This window comes from Crocuta crocuta, unplaced genomic scaffold, assembly GCF_008692635.1.
Source record: "Crocuta crocuta isolate KB4526 unplaced genomic scaffold, BGI_CrCroc_1.0 scaffold127, whole genome shotgun sequence".
NCBI lineage: Eukaryota > Metazoa > Chordata > Mammalia > Carnivora > Hyaenidae > Crocuta > Crocuta crocuta.
In genome coordinates, this window is record NW_027532008.1 from 13,221,716 (window position 1) to 13,239,553 (window position 17,838).

The following is a 17,838-nucleotide window of genomic DNA, read 5'->3' on the forward strand; positions in this document are numbered from 1 at the left end:
GGAGGGCTCGCCGTTCTCCGTTTCTTGGACTCACTGCTTGTGCTGCTGGAAGGCTCTTTAGGACGATCGTCAGCTACGGGGGCCTGTGTGGCCTTTACATTCTGAGTGATTTCCACCGTGACCGGAGTAAGCAGACAGTTGATACCATACAAGTCAGCCGAGCCAGACTCCATCTCAATCACATCGCAGTTACTCGTGCTGCTGCTCGTCTGAATTTTGCCATCAATGTAGAAATTTAAGTTTTCAGAGATGTTGCTGGAGATGTCCATGATGTACACGTCGTCTGCCTCCCCGTCCTCCTCGGGCTCTGTGCTGGGCACGTAGACACTCTGGGCAGGCGGGGCCTGCTCTGCGGGAGGGTGCGGCTCCTCCAGGAGGCCCCCTTTCCGCCGCACACCCTTGGGGATCAGGTGGCGTTCGTGCACTCTGCGCTGATGCCGTCTCATGTTCGTGTGCGTCCCGAAAACCTTCTTACAGTACTTGCACGGGTGAAGCTCCTTAACTTCCCCATTCTCTTCTGCAACGGAAGAACTGATGTTTTCTTGGGGCGCCTTCTCGGAGCGCAAGAGCAGAGAGTCCTGCCCCAGGCTGGGAGGAGTCGAATCATCCTTCGGAGCAACGCTGTCTCCAGACACCCTGCCCTCGGACGGGTCTTCCGACGGCCGGAGCGTGAGGCTGGGCTTCCGCTTCAGCCCTGCCTCGTGGCGCCGCTCATGCCGCCTCCGGTTGATCTGCGTGCCGAACGCCTTCCCGCAGTACTTGCACTTGAAGGCATGATTGACTGTGGATATGTGGATGTGCATGTGACGTTCAAGCCCCTGCTTGGTTGTAAATTTCCTTTCGCAATGCTGACACGGAAACATAAACGTTTCAAATATATCACCATTGGCCTCCTCTTTCGTTCTGGGAGTCCTAACAGGTGTGAGCCCTGGAGAGCCTTCGGGAGTTTCTTTTGAAACATGCTTTGGTTCCTCTAGTAAATCTTCGGGCTTCTCATCGCATCGGATTTCTGGCTCTTTCAGAGAACTTTCATCTGGCGCGTCAGCTTCTTCCTCCCCCTCTTCTTCTAGCTCGTCCTCCTCATCTTCTTCCTCATCCTCCTCTTCCTCCAAATCATTCACCTCACAGTTCGCAGCTTCTGGCTTCTCCTCTGGTTCTGTGTGTGGCTCGCAGGCCGCGGGGGAGATTACGAGTTCTGGAAGCACATCCTGACGAACCACGTCCTGAAGAACGGCCGTCTGCTCAGCTGCGGAGGCTGAAGGCTTCTCGTCCTCTTCTTTGGGACCTAGAAAGCACAGGCAAGCAGAAGCATGGGCGTAAGGACAAAAACTAGGCACTTTATGCTCAATTCTTACTGTTCAAGTGATTTCTCTTATCACCTAAAATGTGTACGGGAGAGAATGATCAACCAGAAACAGCTCTAGGAATCCACTTCGTTCACTCGCTCAGCAAATATTTTCGGAGCACCTGCCACATACCAGGCAACACGCCGTGCAGGGAAGATGCCTACGTGAACAGGGAGCGCTCACGTGGGGTTCCTTTTCCTTGTTCACACACACATAAATACGGTTTTGTTGACAAACTGTAGCACTTAAAATTGTGCTGGATACTGACACAATATGGAGTCTAGTTGTGAATTCTAATTTCTCAGGATTCCAAACTGAAAGCAGGAAACTGTTAGTCACATTACCAACTCAGGTTCTTAGCAGCCTATCTTGATTCTCTCTCCTTCCTGACCCAAGCTGTGTACGTAGAAGCTAGGACATTTTCCAGAACCATGTGAGCAGAGCTTTTTTCAAGTAAAAGAAACTTCCGAGGTCACCTCTTCCAAGCCTAATCAAATTACCAAGAACTCAGGAGCTGTGGAGAAAAGGGAGCCCTCGTGCACTGGCGGTGGGAATGCAAACTGGTGTGGCTACTGTGGAAACCAGTATGGAGGTTCCTCAGAAAATTAAAAATAGAACTACGATCCAGTAATTGCACCACTGGATATTTACCCCGAAAGAAAAAAAAATGACACTAATTCAAAGGGATACATGCACCCCTGGGTTTTATTTGAGCATTATTTACAATAGGCAAATTATGGAAGCAGCACAAGTGTCCATCAATAGAGGAATGGATAAAGAAGATGTGGGATGTGTACACACACACACACACAATTATTCAGCCATAAAAAAGAATGAAATCTTGCCATGTACAACATGGATGGAGCTAAAAAGTATCACGCTAAAGCAAAGTAAGTCAGCAGAGAAAGACAAATGCCACATGACCTCACTCATATGTGGAATTTAAGAAACTAAACAGGGGCACCTGAGTGGATCAGTTGGTTAAGCAGCCCATTTCAGCTCAGGTTATGATCTCATAGTCCAGTCAACGAGTTTCAGCCCCACGTATGGCTCTGTGCTAAAAGATCAGAGCCCAGAGTCTGCTTTGGATTCTAGGTCTCCCTCCCTCTCTCTCCCTCTGTCTCTCTCGCTCTCTGCTCCTCCCCCCACTCGCATATGGTCTCTCAAAACAAATATTTAAAAAAAAATGAGCAAAGTAAAAAAGAAAAGAAAAGACAAGCCAAGAAACAGACTCTCAACTACAGAGAACAAATTGGTGGTTACCNAGAATTGTTCAATTACTATATTGGACACCTGAAACCAATACAACACTGTACGTTAACTGTACTGGAATCAAAATAAAAACTTAATAAAAAGATAAAGAAAAAAAAACAACTCAGGAGCACCTTAAGAAGGAAACAGAGATCTGAACTCACTTCTGAGTCTCTATGTCCAGGAGACACCCAGGTGAGCCCAACGTGAGGTGGACGGCAGATAGGTGGTCAGGGAGGAATTCACTAGTAAGGAAAACAAACAGTGGAACAAAGGCCTGAAGAAAATGAGTCATGCAAATATCTGGGGAAGGGAAGCTCTCCAAACAGAGGAAACAGCAGACGCTTACGCTCTGAGTCAAGAACGTGCTAGATGCGTTCATAAACATAGCAAGAAGTCAGAAAGGTGGGGGTGGGGAGGGAGTGGAAGACAGAAAACTCCAGATGGACAAGGGTAGGGGCAAGGAGAGGTAGTGGGAGGTAGTCAAACTCTGGATACATTTTAAAGACAGAGATGACAAGACTGAGGACTGGCTGTGACCAGAGAGAGAGAGGGCGGGAGGAAGGGAGGCAGCAAGGAGGATTCCACAACTGTGATAATTCTCTTTACAGGAAGACAGAGGGAAAAGTAGGTCTGATCTCGTTCTCGTTCTCTCTCTCTCTCTCTCTCTCTCTGTGGGTATGCGGGCTGCGGGAGGAATCAAGAGTTACTTTGGATGTGTTGAAGTTTGTGGTACCCAACATATACCTGAGGGAAGACATTACGTGGCTGGTTCTACAGGACTCAAGTTCAACAAAGAGGCTGAGCCCAGAACTGTACCTGGAACATGGGACTGCACGAGGCCACCTCGAGAGCGAAAGCAGACAGAAGAGAGGCGGGAAGACGGTCCCCCAGATGACTCTGGTACTTAGAGGTCAGAAGAATGGACAGTGAGGCATCTGGAGAGCCAAGGAAGAGTAAAGAAAGTTTCCAGGAGGGAGCACTCCGCTGTGTCCATGAGTGACAGTGGATTGGCAAAAAAAAAAAAGGACAGAGACCTAAACATCCGATGTACCAAGGTGGAGGTGTGCTGCTGGCAGACAACAGTTTTAGGGGAGCAGTGGCGACCAATGGCTAACGGAGTTCCTAAGAGAATGGATGGAGTGGAAAGACAGGGAGACTAAGCAACTCTTTCAAGTGCAGCGATAAAGAAAAGCCGAGAAGTGGGGCAGTGGCTGAAAGGAACCACAGAGACAGCAGGGGACTCTGACACAGGCACTGTTCTAAGACCACTTAATGCTGAGGGGGTGGTCCCCAGTGCTGCTCTCTCTACAGCACCACCTGAGCCCCTGCTGAAAGAAAGTTAAACAAGAGTTAAGAAAAGGCTCTGTTAAGGAGGCAGAACTACTCTGAATTCTGGCTCTTCATTCACTGGGCACGATTTATTATATGCCAACAGTAGGTAAGACCGTCAAGGCCCTTATTCTTACAGGGCTTCACCCTTACAGGCGCTAGGTACGAGTACCATCAATGAACGGCCATGCTTTGTGGAAGTACAGGTTGCTGCAGAAGCCTACCAGAGGAAGCATCTAATAATGGCTTGGTTAATCAGGGAAGGCTACTTACAGAAAGGACAGGCTGAATCTGGAGGTCAAGGACAAGGAGAGGAAGCAAGCAGGAGGAAATCAAAACTTGCAGCACACCGTAAATTCGTTTGGACTTACCTGGGGCAGTAGGGGTCCACTAAGGTATTTTCTCCTTTTTTGTTTTAAGTTTACTTATTTGGAGAGAGACAGAGACAGTGGCAGCGGGGAAGGGGCAGAGAGGGAGAGAGAGAATCCCAAGCGGGCTCCGCACTGTCCGTGCACAGCCCAATGCGGGGCTCGAACTCACAAACCGTGAGATCGTGACCTGAGCCAAAACAAAGAGTCAGACACTTAACCCGCTGAGCCACCAGGGCGCCCCCGTTAAGGGCACTTCAAAGCAGACGAGTGCCATCTGGAGACGTGGCTACAGTGGGGACCACGGAATTGGGAGGCAGGAGCCTGATTCTAAGGCAGGGACAAAAGAAGGGAGAGGACGGGGCCTATACTAGGGAAGCAGTGGACACAGAAAAGAGTGGCAATTGAAGGGGCCTGTCAAAAGACCTGGTGACCATCTGGATGTGGGGGAGAGGAGCTGGCACAAGCTGTCCCCTACTCAGTCCTAGTGCCCCCGGCCACGCCCTAGGAACGTCAGCCTTACCTCCACCCTTCCACCCACCACTACACTTACTGCCTCTCCCCACAGACCAGCCTGGTCTCCCCTATGACAAAGTTCCATCAATACCATGAGTTCTCCACACACTGGGACACACCAGTCATTAGATGTCGGTAGGAGCTAACTCCCTGTCCAAATACATTTTCAACAGCATGCTACTGAAAACATCAAAATAAAAGACAACAGAAAATGAAAACTAACATCTTTAAAGCTTAGAAATTTTGGAGTTCATTTTTAGTCAAAATCTGTGCCTTCCTTTACTGGGGGGGGGGGGGGAACNTGGAAAACAATTCCAGACTTACAACTATCCAAAGTAATATGAACCAAAACATGCAGAGCCCTATTTATTAACTAGTAAGGCTCATTCCAACATGTGTCCATACACTTGATGAGGTCTGCTGAGTTTTAAAAATAAAGGAAAGTTTGGGAAACACAAAAGAAGAGTCTGGACTATTTGCTCAGTACACAGACCGCTTGCTAAGGACAAAGCAGAACATTCAGGAGAGGCTTTAAACTACCCTGTAAGGAATGAACCGCACTCTGACCAGCGATTCCACAAACAGGTATATATTAAGTGCTTTTCCTCATAGGACCCCGTGTTATATCAGGAATAAATGGTCTCCGATTACTGAAGGAGAGAGAGGGCGGTTGGATTTTCTTTTTTAATTCTGCCACTAAAGGAAGTGACATTCTTTAGTATTTGTGTTGCTGTTGTTCAAACAAGAGACTTGCTTAGCAAATCTGCTATCAACATGTAGAACTTCGTCCACCTGTCTGTTCCTGCTTCATAAAATGCCACAGGAAATTATAATCTTTTATGAATGTCATCACCTCCAACAGTGCTAATAAAGTGGTTTAAAAGGGCATCCAAAATATTTTGTTGTGTTTTTTTCTACAAATTGTTTTAAGTTTATTTATTTGAGAGAGAAACAGATTGTGCAAGCAGGGGAGGGGCAGAGAGAAGAGGGAGAGAGACAGAGAGACGGGGTGGGGGCAGAATATCCCAAGCAGGCTCCGCGCCGCCAGCAGAGCCCGATCCCATGAACTGCGAGATTGTGACCTGAGCCAAAACCGAGTGTCAGACGCTTAACTAACTGAGCCATCTAGGTGGGTACCTACGCATGTTCTTGAAAGAGTCACAAGGCTGTATTTGGAAATTTGCCTGTTTGGGTCACCATGAACAATTCTTAACAAACATCTATTTGTCACCTAACAGATTCTAAGACACACCTCCCTCGTGTCTGACATCAATGGTCTCGATATCGCTGCTCAACCGCAAGGGCACAGGGCACCCTGCCCGCTGACTTTCCACCCACACCGCCCCTGCTTCCCCCCACCGTGAGGGCCCAGATATCAACCCTCAGAAGGGATGATAAAAAAGAAAATTGTGTGTGGAGAAACACAAAGAACAAAACAGGAATTTAATTTCTAACAAAAAACAAGAACACTTTTTTTCACTCCGCACACTTTTCATGCTGATGTATACAATCAAAGGTGTTTGATATTCCAAGTAAACTTTCAGCTGAAGTGCAAAACCTACAATTTAAGTATAGAAATCATAAGCAGTGAACTCAATAAAACGCTTTCGAAGTAAATACACTGACGTACCGAGCCCACAGCTCGGTGGCGGACTAGTACCAGCGTCCCAGAAGCCTTCCGGCATGGCTGCCGGTCTGACTTCTATCACCAGAGATTTGTTTTGATGGTTTGGAGCTTTATCAATTATTTATAAACGTAATCATATAGTATGCTTCATTTTATTTTAAACAGGGAATAATTTTATTTTTTAACAAAGAAGGTCTTTAAAAATATTTCTAAGGGAAGGTGGGATGTGGAGAGTCAGTTTACCAGATTAAATTCAGGCAGCCTTGGGGTGCGGGGGGCTCAGTAGGTTACACACCCGACTCTTGATTTCAGCTCAGGTCATGATCTTAGGGTCCGAGGGATCGAGCCTTGCATCAGGCTCTGCGCTGACAGCACGGAGCCTGCTTGGGATTCTCTCTCCCCCTCTATCTCTGCCCCTCCAGGACTCATGCTGCCCTCCCCCAAATAAATAAATACAGTTAAGAAATAAAAATATTAGTTATCAATTAAAAAGCCAGGCAGGTTTTTTGCTGTGAACCCTTAACAGTTCTTGGGGGATTCTCAGAAGGGCATTCCAAAGAGACTGACAGCAACTGGTGATACATACCATCAAGCCCAACTTCCAAGCTTACCTTCCGCAGAATCTCTCATATTTGCAGAAGCAGAATCTGGCTCACTTGTCCTCAGGGGTGTGTCTTCAGCTTTGTTTGCTTTGTTTTTACTCTCCTGGGATTTTTTCTTCCCTAAAACACAATATTTATTTGTTTATTTACTTACTCACTCACTATGATCCTGAATTCTTGTAAAAGACAATTACTAATCCAATGACAGCAAACTGTACCCTTCTGGGCATTATCACATCAGATTTCTAAAGAAATGAACAGACGATGAATACGAATACTTGTATGTCACGCCAGAGAAGAAAAAGAAACCCACAAACCCTGTATTTTTGAGACTCCTCAAACTAACAGACCATCTATTTGAGAACAGTTAACAATACTGATATCAGAGGAAAACTGGATACTAACACTGAGTTTCATTACCACACAAATAACAGGGACTGACAAAGTATGATTATCTGCCAGAAGCACATAAGGGGAAAACAATGTGGTAGGACTTGGGTCCCTTTTAGCTGAGAAAAGCGTGTCTGTAATTGTCAAAGTGAAGCAAGAGAAGCAGATTCTGCCGGTGCAAAGGATACATGTGTGCAACGGCTCAGACATCACATGCAGAGCAATTATGAAGAATTCACTGTCAAGGCAGCAGGAATTCTGAGGGTCCCCAGGGACCCGACTCCAGGTTCAGTCCAATTCAGAATTTCATGAACGACTGGAAGAATGGAATTCAGGAAACACTGCATTCCAACTGACAGCACAGTTCAGAAGGGAAGATTAAAAAGCAACACAGTTCAGACACGCTGGACCGAGCTCAGGTCAACAAGATGGTCCAAAGGGACAAGCCCGCCACTAATGCTGAAGGTTTGGAAGCTCTGTCTCCTTGGGATCTGACCATGAACTTGTAGCCCTTCATTTCTGTTTTTTCAGTTCTAAGGTTCTGTTCCCTGGCAGCTCCTGCTTCGTAGTTTTCAGAGTCAGAATAGGCTTCTCTTCATCTTCCCCAAACACCTTTCTCCCTCAGCAGCACCGTCCCCGCTGGGCCTGGCAGACCTGTCCTTTTCTCCCGCCACCTCCACCTCTGAATTACTAAAATGACAAACCAGAAAGCACTCACTCACTGGTCTTGGAAAACAGAGTTCTCCGTAACAGAACCTCACTACCGAGGAGCCCCGTTAACTAAAATATAGACAGCAGATGAAAATGGGGTGAGACACACAAGTAACACTGAGCAGTTCAGAACAGCTAAAAATGGAAGCATCGATGATATAGTACCAAGAAACAGGAATCTTCAAAGAGCACCACCAGAGTTTGACAGATATTCAAGAGATGAAACAAGGTGGGAAAAAGAAAAAATACTTCATAATCAGCCATTTAATTTGTCAGTCTTAAAAAGCAAAATCAAATACTATGTTAGGGGTGCCTGTCCAACTTTGCTCAGGTTATGATCTTGCAGTTTGTGAGTTCCAGCCCTGCATCAGGCTCTGTGCTGACAGTTCAGAGCCTGGAGCCTGCTTCAGATTCTAGGTCTCCCTATCTCTCTGCCCCTCCATCACTCGCACTCTGTATCTCTCTCTCTCTCAAAAATAAACATAAAAAAATTTTTAAATACGATTTTAAATCCCTAATTCTTTGAGCCCTTTGAAAAACAAAAAAAAACTGACACATTCTGCAAATATGCTAGAGTTTGCCCAAATAAATTCCTGGTGACATGTCCATCACTCGTTTCCAAAGGCATCTAAAATGGAACTCAGGACACAAGCAAGCAGTTCACTGGAACCACATTTTGGTGGCAACAGAAACTAAGCAAGAGGCTGCAGGTGGAAAGATTATAAACCAATCCCCCCTAGAAAGGGCAAGGACAAGAAAACACCTTCTCACACTGAAAGAGGTAACCTCCTCTTTCAATTCTTTCTCCTTTTGCCAAGTTAACAGCACTGAGCCTAAATCTGATGCTGACACAGCTCTTGAGGAATCCAGCTGTGCTTTAGAAAGCTTGGATTCTATCTACTTTCAACTAGTTTTCTTACCCTCACGACGACCTCTGCTCTTCCCTGTGTGTGATGCCCAGTCCAGCTCAGATTACTGGTGGCAAGTAATACAAACATAAACAATCGCTGGCTACTAACGTAATTGCCCCAATGCTGCAATTCATGTCTGTGGAGACCCACGGAAAGGACTCCTGGTGCCCCAGGGTGCTTAATTCCAAAGTATTATTCAACAAAGTTTCTCCCTGGACCAAAAACACAAAACTGTTGTGAGACACCAGCAGCAGCACCCCGTACCCCAAACAGCCCAAGGAACGACCCTTTCTTACCTCTAACTTCCTACTTTGTACAGGTATGAGCTTTTGAAATAAGTAAAACTTGGCCTGGTATGCATATATGTTTCTTTAAAAGTCACACTGTGAAATTTAACAGAAAAACAGAGGACAATCTGTTGCAATGCAATCGCTTACAGAAGCAATTCAAAATTTTCCTGCAACCTCTCAAGCGCTCTACAAACCTGGTCAGCAGGTCATACAAAAAACCAGCCTGTATGTAAACAATATTAAATAAGTGAAGTTTCTAGATGTCAATCATAATAAAACAGCACAACTTTAATAATGTCATTCACTAACACATACACTGAAATCACATCCCTATCTACAAGGTAAAAGTACTCTTTTAAGTTTTATTCTCTGCCTAAAAGAATATGAAAACATCTAGCTGATACTGAACGTTTTGGACTCCCCAAACCTAATTAGTGAGAAGTACTCCTCCCACCCCCACTTCTAGGCACCCTCTTTAAAAATCAAGACCAAGAAGCTCTTGATCCCCTGTGAAGAGAAACCACTTGAAGTAGGGACATCTGCATCCTATCCAGAGGGCCACGAACAGTCCTCTCTGTCACAATGGAGAACGTTTAGCAGCATCACTGACCTCCACCCACTAGATGCCAGTAGCAGCCCCACGTCTAACTGTGACAAACATATCTCCAGGCATAGCCAGATGTCTGGGGAGGTCTCCCCAGGTGAGCAACAAGCAGGCGGAACCTATACAGGCCACTAAAGATACAACAGGGGCTCTGCAGTCTATATATTTAGGAATTTCTAAAGTATCTAAATAACACTAATAAACCAATTGTAAACACTAAAGAAGGGAACAATTGAATTTACCTCCAAAGTAACTTTGGTGAACACTGACACTTAGTTTTTCGTGGAAATGAGTCCACCATGAATCTAAGAGACTGATTCATGAGACTGAGATTACCCGACATATGAAACGATTCTCAAAATTTTTTTTTTAATATTTTTATTTATTTCTAGGAGAGAGAGAGAGACAGCGTGAGCAGGGAAGGGTCAGAGAAAGAGGGAGATACAGACTCTGAAATAGGCTCCAGGCTCTGAGATGGCGGTCAGCACAGAGCCCGACGTGGGGCTCGAACCCACGAACCGCGAGATCATGACCTAAGCGAAAGTCGGACGCTCAACCAACTAAGCCACCCAGGTGCCCCCGATTCTCACAATCTTAATCGGAACCATCTAACACCCAAGTTACTTCCCATTAGGGCAGTAGACTGGAGACGAAGAGGCTATCAAAACCACCTGTCCCACCTGCCATCTTGAGAGAAAGTAAAAGCCAGGGCCCCAGCGGGACTAATCAGTCTAGGAGAGAAAAGAGATCAGGACCCAGGTGTCCCGACCCCACTTAGGTAAGCTTGGCATCGCTCACAAAGCCAAACACTGCAACGGGAACAGAGGAACAGGTGTGGAACCTTCTACGTTTCCTTAGGTTAATTTTTTTTCCTCAATACTTGGTTTCTGTTTTATTTGTAATCGAATTTAAAAACAAGCCAGTAGCCAAAAATAACCTATGATGACTCTTCCAAAGGGGAGTGGGGGATCATCAGTGCCCGAGAGGTGCGAGGTGCCTCTAGAGCTGGTCCGGCAGAGCCCGCTGGGAGCCTGGTAAGCACACGTGTGCACTTACCATCAGGTTCCTGAAGGGTCCTACATAGAAGCTACTGCCAGCTGCGTGCTCCACTTGGTCTAAACAAGAAAGATACAGGAATGAAACACAAGGAAAGTGAAATGGAAACGACAACAAAGAACAAAATGAAGGACAGGACAAACTTTATGCGTATCAGAAAAAGAAATGCACACAAAGTTATGAAGAAAACTAAATGGAATAGAAGAAAAAGAGCAGTTATCTACGGCATCAAGGTTCTCACACACACACAAAATAAAAAAATAAATGAATATTTAACTGATCTCAGCTGCTGACAGGAGGGCCCCCTCAGTATACTTACTCTCAGGCCTGTGCCACACCCATGTCGCAAAACATGCTCTCACCACTGATGGCACCGTTCTGCCAGAAGACCCCAAAGTCCCAATCCATGCCACTCGCCTTACAGATACCCAAGCACCAAAGCCGTGAAGTCATCTGCTCAAGGTCTTGCAACTAAATCAGCTCTAGAGCCAGAATTAAAACCTAAGGATGATGACGCTGAAAGTCTTCCTTCTGCTAAGAAAGTGCTCTTAAGACCATATTCTTTAGACAGCATTTTCTATGCGTTGTCTCACTTGGTTTCAAGGGCAAATAAAAGAAAGAAGTGGTAGTAGAGACTTTCACTACATTTACAGGAAAGGAACAGGGGCACCTGAGTGGCTCAGTCGGTTAAGTGTCTGACTGGCTCAGGTCATGATCTCATGGTTCTTGAGTTCGAGCCCCGCATTGGGCTCTGCGTTCACAGCTCGAGCCTGCTTCACATTCTGTGTCTCCCTCCCTCTCTCTCTGTTCCTGCCCCACTCATGCTCTCTCTCTCTAAAATAAATTTAAAAAACATTTTTAAAAAAATTTATAGGAAAGAAACAAAAATCAAATTGGAATGCAGACCTTTTCCCCCATTTCAATTGTATCTTATGCCGGAAACACAAGTCAACAGCCCAGAAGCTCAATCTAAGCAAGTATGATTCACCATAATACAACTAGGTTTTCCAGTGAAGTCACTACCATATAGAGAAGCCCAACAGTCATCCTGACTACTCTTTAAAGATAATGTCTAGTGTTATACCTCTGGTGCCTGGGATGCAAGCTGCAAAATCAGAATTGCCTAAGGCATCACATAAATATTTTAACCCAGGTCTGGACTGTTTTCTACTAGTCTAATAAAACTGGTCGAACACTAAGAAATTCTAGAGAATAATGTTTCACTTAAAAATATGCAGGCATCAGAGAAAACACAAAATTCTAGAAGGCATGCTCAGGTTACATTAAAAATTCATCACAACAGTGAAGGCTCACGAATTTCGTGATTTAAGTGAATTAAATTTAGAGCCATATGTAACTCGACGTGTGCTGCCTACTCACTGGGGAGCTACCCAACTCCTCCGTATAAAATCAGAATTCAGTACTGGTGCACAGAAGCAGGTCTATCTGATCTTTGGGGAGCTCGCCACCTTACTCAGATACATAGCTGATTCCGCACCAGGTGAGGCCCCATCTCTGAGCTCTTACCATGAAAGGTCATCAAGAACATGAGCTGCCCTGAACAGGAGCCACCACGGACTCCCCGAAGGACGGGTGGTGCTCACTGCCTCCGGTGCCTCCCCTCTCGATCAGCCCTTCATCTCGGCAACTGAGCCTTCGTCCTCTCTCCTCCACTGAAGACCCACTCTTCACAGTTCCCTCTGATCTCCTAACTGCAGAACTCACAATTTCTTTAGGCTTCATTCGCCTCAAGTCCCCTCTTTTGTGTCTGACAGTTTCATGGGCCTTACATTCTTAAGATCCCTCTCCCCGGCCTCATGACACCACCGTTTACGGTCTCCTCCGTTTGTGACATTCTTTCACAACCCTTCCTCTTCTCCCTGCCCTTAAACAAGTGGGCCCCTCATAGGAAATCGGAAGATCGGGGGCTTTCATACAAGGCTGGAGAAAGGCTTCAACCAAGTATTCAGCTGAGCCAAGGGTACAGATTTTAGAGAACAGAATAGGCATGGAATAATGGAAATAATGGGCTATGTTAAAAAGTCAGAGAGAAGAACCCGAAGATCTGATGCAAAAAGGAGCCTCAAAGGTGGTCTTAGTCTGCTCCCCAAACTCCACAAAAACACTTCTCAAAGCTTTATCTCATTATATGAATTGCCTAAAATCTCCCAGCAAGTTGGTAGCAAAAATGGGATTTTTGTTCCCACCCAATTCACTAGTCTGTCTCCTGTGTTCTAGAAGCCTTACTATGAGTGACACTTTCTGGATCCTCATTTTTTTTCACACTAAGAAAGATGATTAATGGGGTACCTGGTGGCTTAGTTGAGCATTCAACTCCTGATTTCAGCTCAGGTTATGGTCCCAGGGTCATGGGACAGAGCCCCACATGAGGCCCCACACTCGGTGCGGAGCCTGCTTAAGACAGTCTGTCTCTCCTCCCCCCTCCTTTGCCTCTCTCGCCTGTTCATGCTCTAAAATGAAAATAATAAATAAAATAAAACAGAAAGATAATTAATAGTGTTCTGTGCACTGCAGGCTAGATTGAGAAATCTATCATAAAGTCAGTATACAGCTTTTCAAATGTTTAAAAGGCAAGGGTGTGGCTGCCATGACAGCAGGCCGGCCTGGCACTGAGCGTGGCTCTCAGAATACCTGCTTTAGAGGTAAATCAGAGTTCACAGGCAAGGTGAAACACTTGGCTTGGAAAAAAGCATAAAGTTCAGGGGCACCCAGCTGCCTCAGGATGTAGGGCATGTGACTCTTGATCTCAGGGTCCTGAGTTCAAGCCCCACCACACAGGCCGCAGATCAAAAGAAACACACACACACGACCTCGGATAGACACACACACACGACACACACACACACACACGCAACCTCGGATAGACACACACACACACACACACACACGCGACCTCGGACACACACACGCGCGCGCGACCTCGGATAGACCAGGTAGTGAGGAAGGGGCATCGATGGGTAACAGCCAAGTCATGGGCTGAAAAGAATGGCTGAAATGTTCCATGTAAGTTTGGGGGGGGGGGGCAGAGAGTCAGACCCCCCAGCACTTGTTTTCTATCTGGGGGTAGTTAACCTTCTGCAGTTGCTGTGATGAGTACAGAGGACCGAAGCCAAAAACATATATAAGTTTTCTATAAGGAATTAACAGTCTGTTTAGATCACTGTAATGTACGCTTAACAAAGAAAACAAGAAGATAATGACTTGGTAACCTGGATGTCACAGAAGTCACACTCAGGGCGACGGCAAAGCTGGGCAGCGGACCAAAGTGCGAGCAGAGCCTCCGAGACCACAGCCAGAAAGGCCCCACAAAGGTCGGCCACACTGCACGCCGACCGGGGTGTGTCCATCAGATGGTCAGAACAGCCATTACAGCCCAGGTGACATCAGGGAAAACGAGCCACTGGGGGCCTGGCCCTGCTGGTCCACAGTGTTCTGGGAAGAACATCTGGAAGCGGCAAGATGATGTGCAGCAACTGGATTTAATGGAAGTAACATGCTACCCATTTTCTATGGCTTTCTTTCATATTTAAAGTAACTTGGGGGGCACCTAGTTGGCTCAGTCGGTTAAGTGTCCGAGTTCAGCTCAGATCATGATCTCACGGTTCATGGGTTCGAGCCCCGCGTCGGGCTCTGTGTTGACAGCTCAGAGCCTGGAGCCTTGTCTTTGGATTCTGTGTCTCCCTCTCTCTCTGACCCTCCCCTGCTCATGCAGTCTCTATCTCTCTCTCAAAAATAAATAAAACACGGGGCGCCTGGGTGGCTTAGTCGGTTAAGCGTCCGACTTTCGCTTAGGTCATGATCTCGCGGTTCGTGGGTTCGAGCCCTGAATCGAGCTCTGTGCTGACTGCCAGCTCGGAGCCTGCAGCCTATTTCAGAGTCTGTGTGTCTCTCTCTCTCTCTGACCCTCCCCTGCTCACGCTGTCTCTCTCTCTCTCCTAGAAATAAATAAAACATTTATAGATAAATAAATAAATAAACATTTTTTAAAAAGTGAAAGAACTTTAAAAAAAAAAATAATAAAAACTTGAAATGTACCTGACGCTAAAAAAAAAACTTCTGTTAAGCAGCTCGAGCATAAGTTCAACCTCTCCCTGCAGTTAAGCTCGCCAAGAGCTGTCTGTAATCCTGGAGGCAAATTATAAAAATAAAACTTCTCTGGTTTTAAGTTGCTCCTAGTATTAAAACAGGGCTCTAGGCTTTGCTTCCAACAGAAACAATGGAAAAGTTCTGGATTTTTCAGTGTTGCAGATCCCAGTGTAAATTCCTGGGATGCTTGCGTCGCGCCGGAGGGGCGCACAGCCTCTGGCCCCGTGGAGGGTCTGGCCGGCTACTCTGCCAAGCGCCAGGCTGATGGGAGGAGCAGCAAGGATCACATCTGAAGGGAGCTTTGAATTTCTCTAAAACAGGCTTTCAGTGGCTTTGACTGGATAAATCCAAATACCAGGAAAAGGCTCCCCAAATAAACTTTAATAAATCAAATTAAGAAAGCATTAAATGTCCTTACACTCTTCAGAACCTCAAAGTCTTGTGGCATGAACAAAATGATTCTAGAGACTAACCAAATACCCCTGAAACTTCAACAAGCTGCCAGCCTGTTCTTCTTTGTAATTATTTTAATTTCTAGGGTTCTTCCCAAGAATCTTCCATAGCTTTCATTTTATAGGGGGAAAAAATGTATCTAAATTCTGAAAACCTTTTAAGTAATAAAAAAATAAAGTCTCAAAACATTGCATGTAAAAAGTGAATGGGCAACTACAAAGTAAAAAACTTAAATTCAGGTCAGTACCCGGAGGCCACATGAAAGGGACAAGGGACGGGGAAGTAGGTAGAGTCGTGGGAGGCGATGGTGACACAGGCCTGGCAACCCCACAGAAGGAAGCACACAGCCACACCCTCGAGAACTGGTTATCTTCAGCTAAGAGGAAAGTCATTTACAATAAATTTTACAATTCTATATCCTGATGAATTGCGAAATTTAGATTAAAAATACTTCCAGGAAATAAAATCTAGATAAAAATCTCAGAGAAGACACAATTATAACACTTAAGGTCATTCTCTAGATTTGTTTACAGAGCTTACAGGAACGATCATCAAGCCATAGCACTAATTAATAAAATCAGGCTATAACGTATCCACAGAGGTAAACTAAGGTCTACAGTGAGATGCTGACAGGGGGCTCCCAGTAACGAGACTGTTGGTGAGGGTATGAGAGCTGCTTCTGTGTTCACATTTTCTAACTTTTCTAGATGGACATTTGGTTCTATTATGCAAACAATAAATGAATATATCATTCTTTAAAGAAATACCTAACAAAGGCAAAATTAAGAAGACAACTGAAAAATGGCCAGTATTGATTGAGATTAATACATGCAATTTTATACCGGTACCCTCTGGAAAACGTCTCAACTGCCTGCTCTGCCTAACAGCAGAAAGAACTGAAGTGCTTCTCTGTTCCCTATCTCCTACCTGCGCACCTGCTGGAAGTGTCCAGGAAAAAAGCACTAGCTCCAGAAACACCAAATCCACAACAGACACACATTTAAAGGGAGCACAGTCATAAGAGACGACATTCAACAGCCGACACCACGCGAGCATTCAAACTACCACTGCCAACCTTCCGGTGTGTCTCCAACTCTTTTCCCTGTGTATCATGTTCCTTCCCACAAAAACTTAATTTCTCTCCTCCTTTTGAGCAGCCACGCACCTTGTATTTCTTTTTCTTGTTCCTCTGCACTCAGTTGTGATACTCATCTTTATTTAAATCAAAACTCTAATTTAAAAAATCGTGTTGAGCGCCTCCCAGGTATAAGTGAAGGGTCATGTTTTGGCAGTCAGCCATGAAAATCATGAGAGTATTGTTTCCTGGCTTTTATTTTGCTTCTCCTAAAAATGTGCAATTAATATGCCACATTTTGACAGAGGTTTGAGAAACGGTATAAAAATAAGGCAATTTACAGAGATACTGAGCTACTCCGCACTTAGACCTACCATGAGACACTTTTATTCCAGTATGGTTTTTAAGACTATTCATCACTACTGCTGAGTGATCTCATTCCCTTCTTTCCAAGACCTCAAGCACCTTCTGGACTCTTCACACCTGCAGACGGGCCTCTACTGGAGCTTATGAACGGGCACATCATCACTCCACTGGGGAGGAGCTTGGACCTCTGGAGGGTCATGCGTGTGCACAGACCAGCACAAATCTGCCCGCTCACATAACTCAAAATGCCATCTTTTCAAATTCACAAGCAGAGAAGGAACCAAAATGTATTCTCCTCATAAATTACTATCACAAATTACATTTAAGTTCAAGATTTTTTTTTCTCCTAAGATCTGCACCTAAAAACAAAAAAAAAAACCCCACTAACTAGCGTATTTGACAACACATCTTGCACTCAGATAGATGCAGTAGCCTGTATCAGACTACTGTTCAAATTTAGCTCAATTCTGGGGCACCTGGGTGGCTTAGTCGGTTAAGCATACGACTTTTGCTTAGGTCATGATCTCGCGGTTCATGGGTTCGAGCCCCGCGTCGGGCTGTGTGCTGACTGCCAGCTCAGAGCCTGGAGCCTGTTTCCAGTCTGTGACTCCTTCTCTCTCTCTGACCCTTCCCTGCTCACGCTGTCTCTCTCTCTCTCTCTCTCCTAGAAAAAAATAAAACATTTAAAAAAAAAATTTACCTCAATTCTTGCAAGATTAGAATTTTTCCTCCACATACTTGGTAAAGTTTCTGGAAACATGGTGAAGCAGAAGTATTTTGATTTTTCTTGGGTGCTTGTTATCTACCAAGCACTTTGTTAGGAGCTATAGGGG

General features: G+C 45.4%; 1 protein-coding gene across 1 annotated transcript in view; it reads right to left on the reverse strand.

The window, feature by feature from the left end:
- Nucleotides 1–17,838, reverse strand: part of PRDM2 (PR/SET domain 2) — a 72,148-nt gene that overhangs the window by 37,020 nt on the left and 17,290 nt on the right. The window contains exons 2-3 of the mRNA XM_077775668.1: nucleotides 7,052–7,162; nucleotides 8–1,285 (exon numbers count right to left, since the gene is read on the reverse strand). Of these exons, the coding sequence (XP_077631794.1) occupies nucleotides 8–1,285; nucleotides 7,052–7,070 (1,297 nt within the window). The 5' untranslated portion in view covers nucleotides 7,071–7,162. The remainder of the gene's footprint in view (nucleotides 1–7; nucleotides 1,286–7,051; nucleotides 7,163–17,838) is intronic.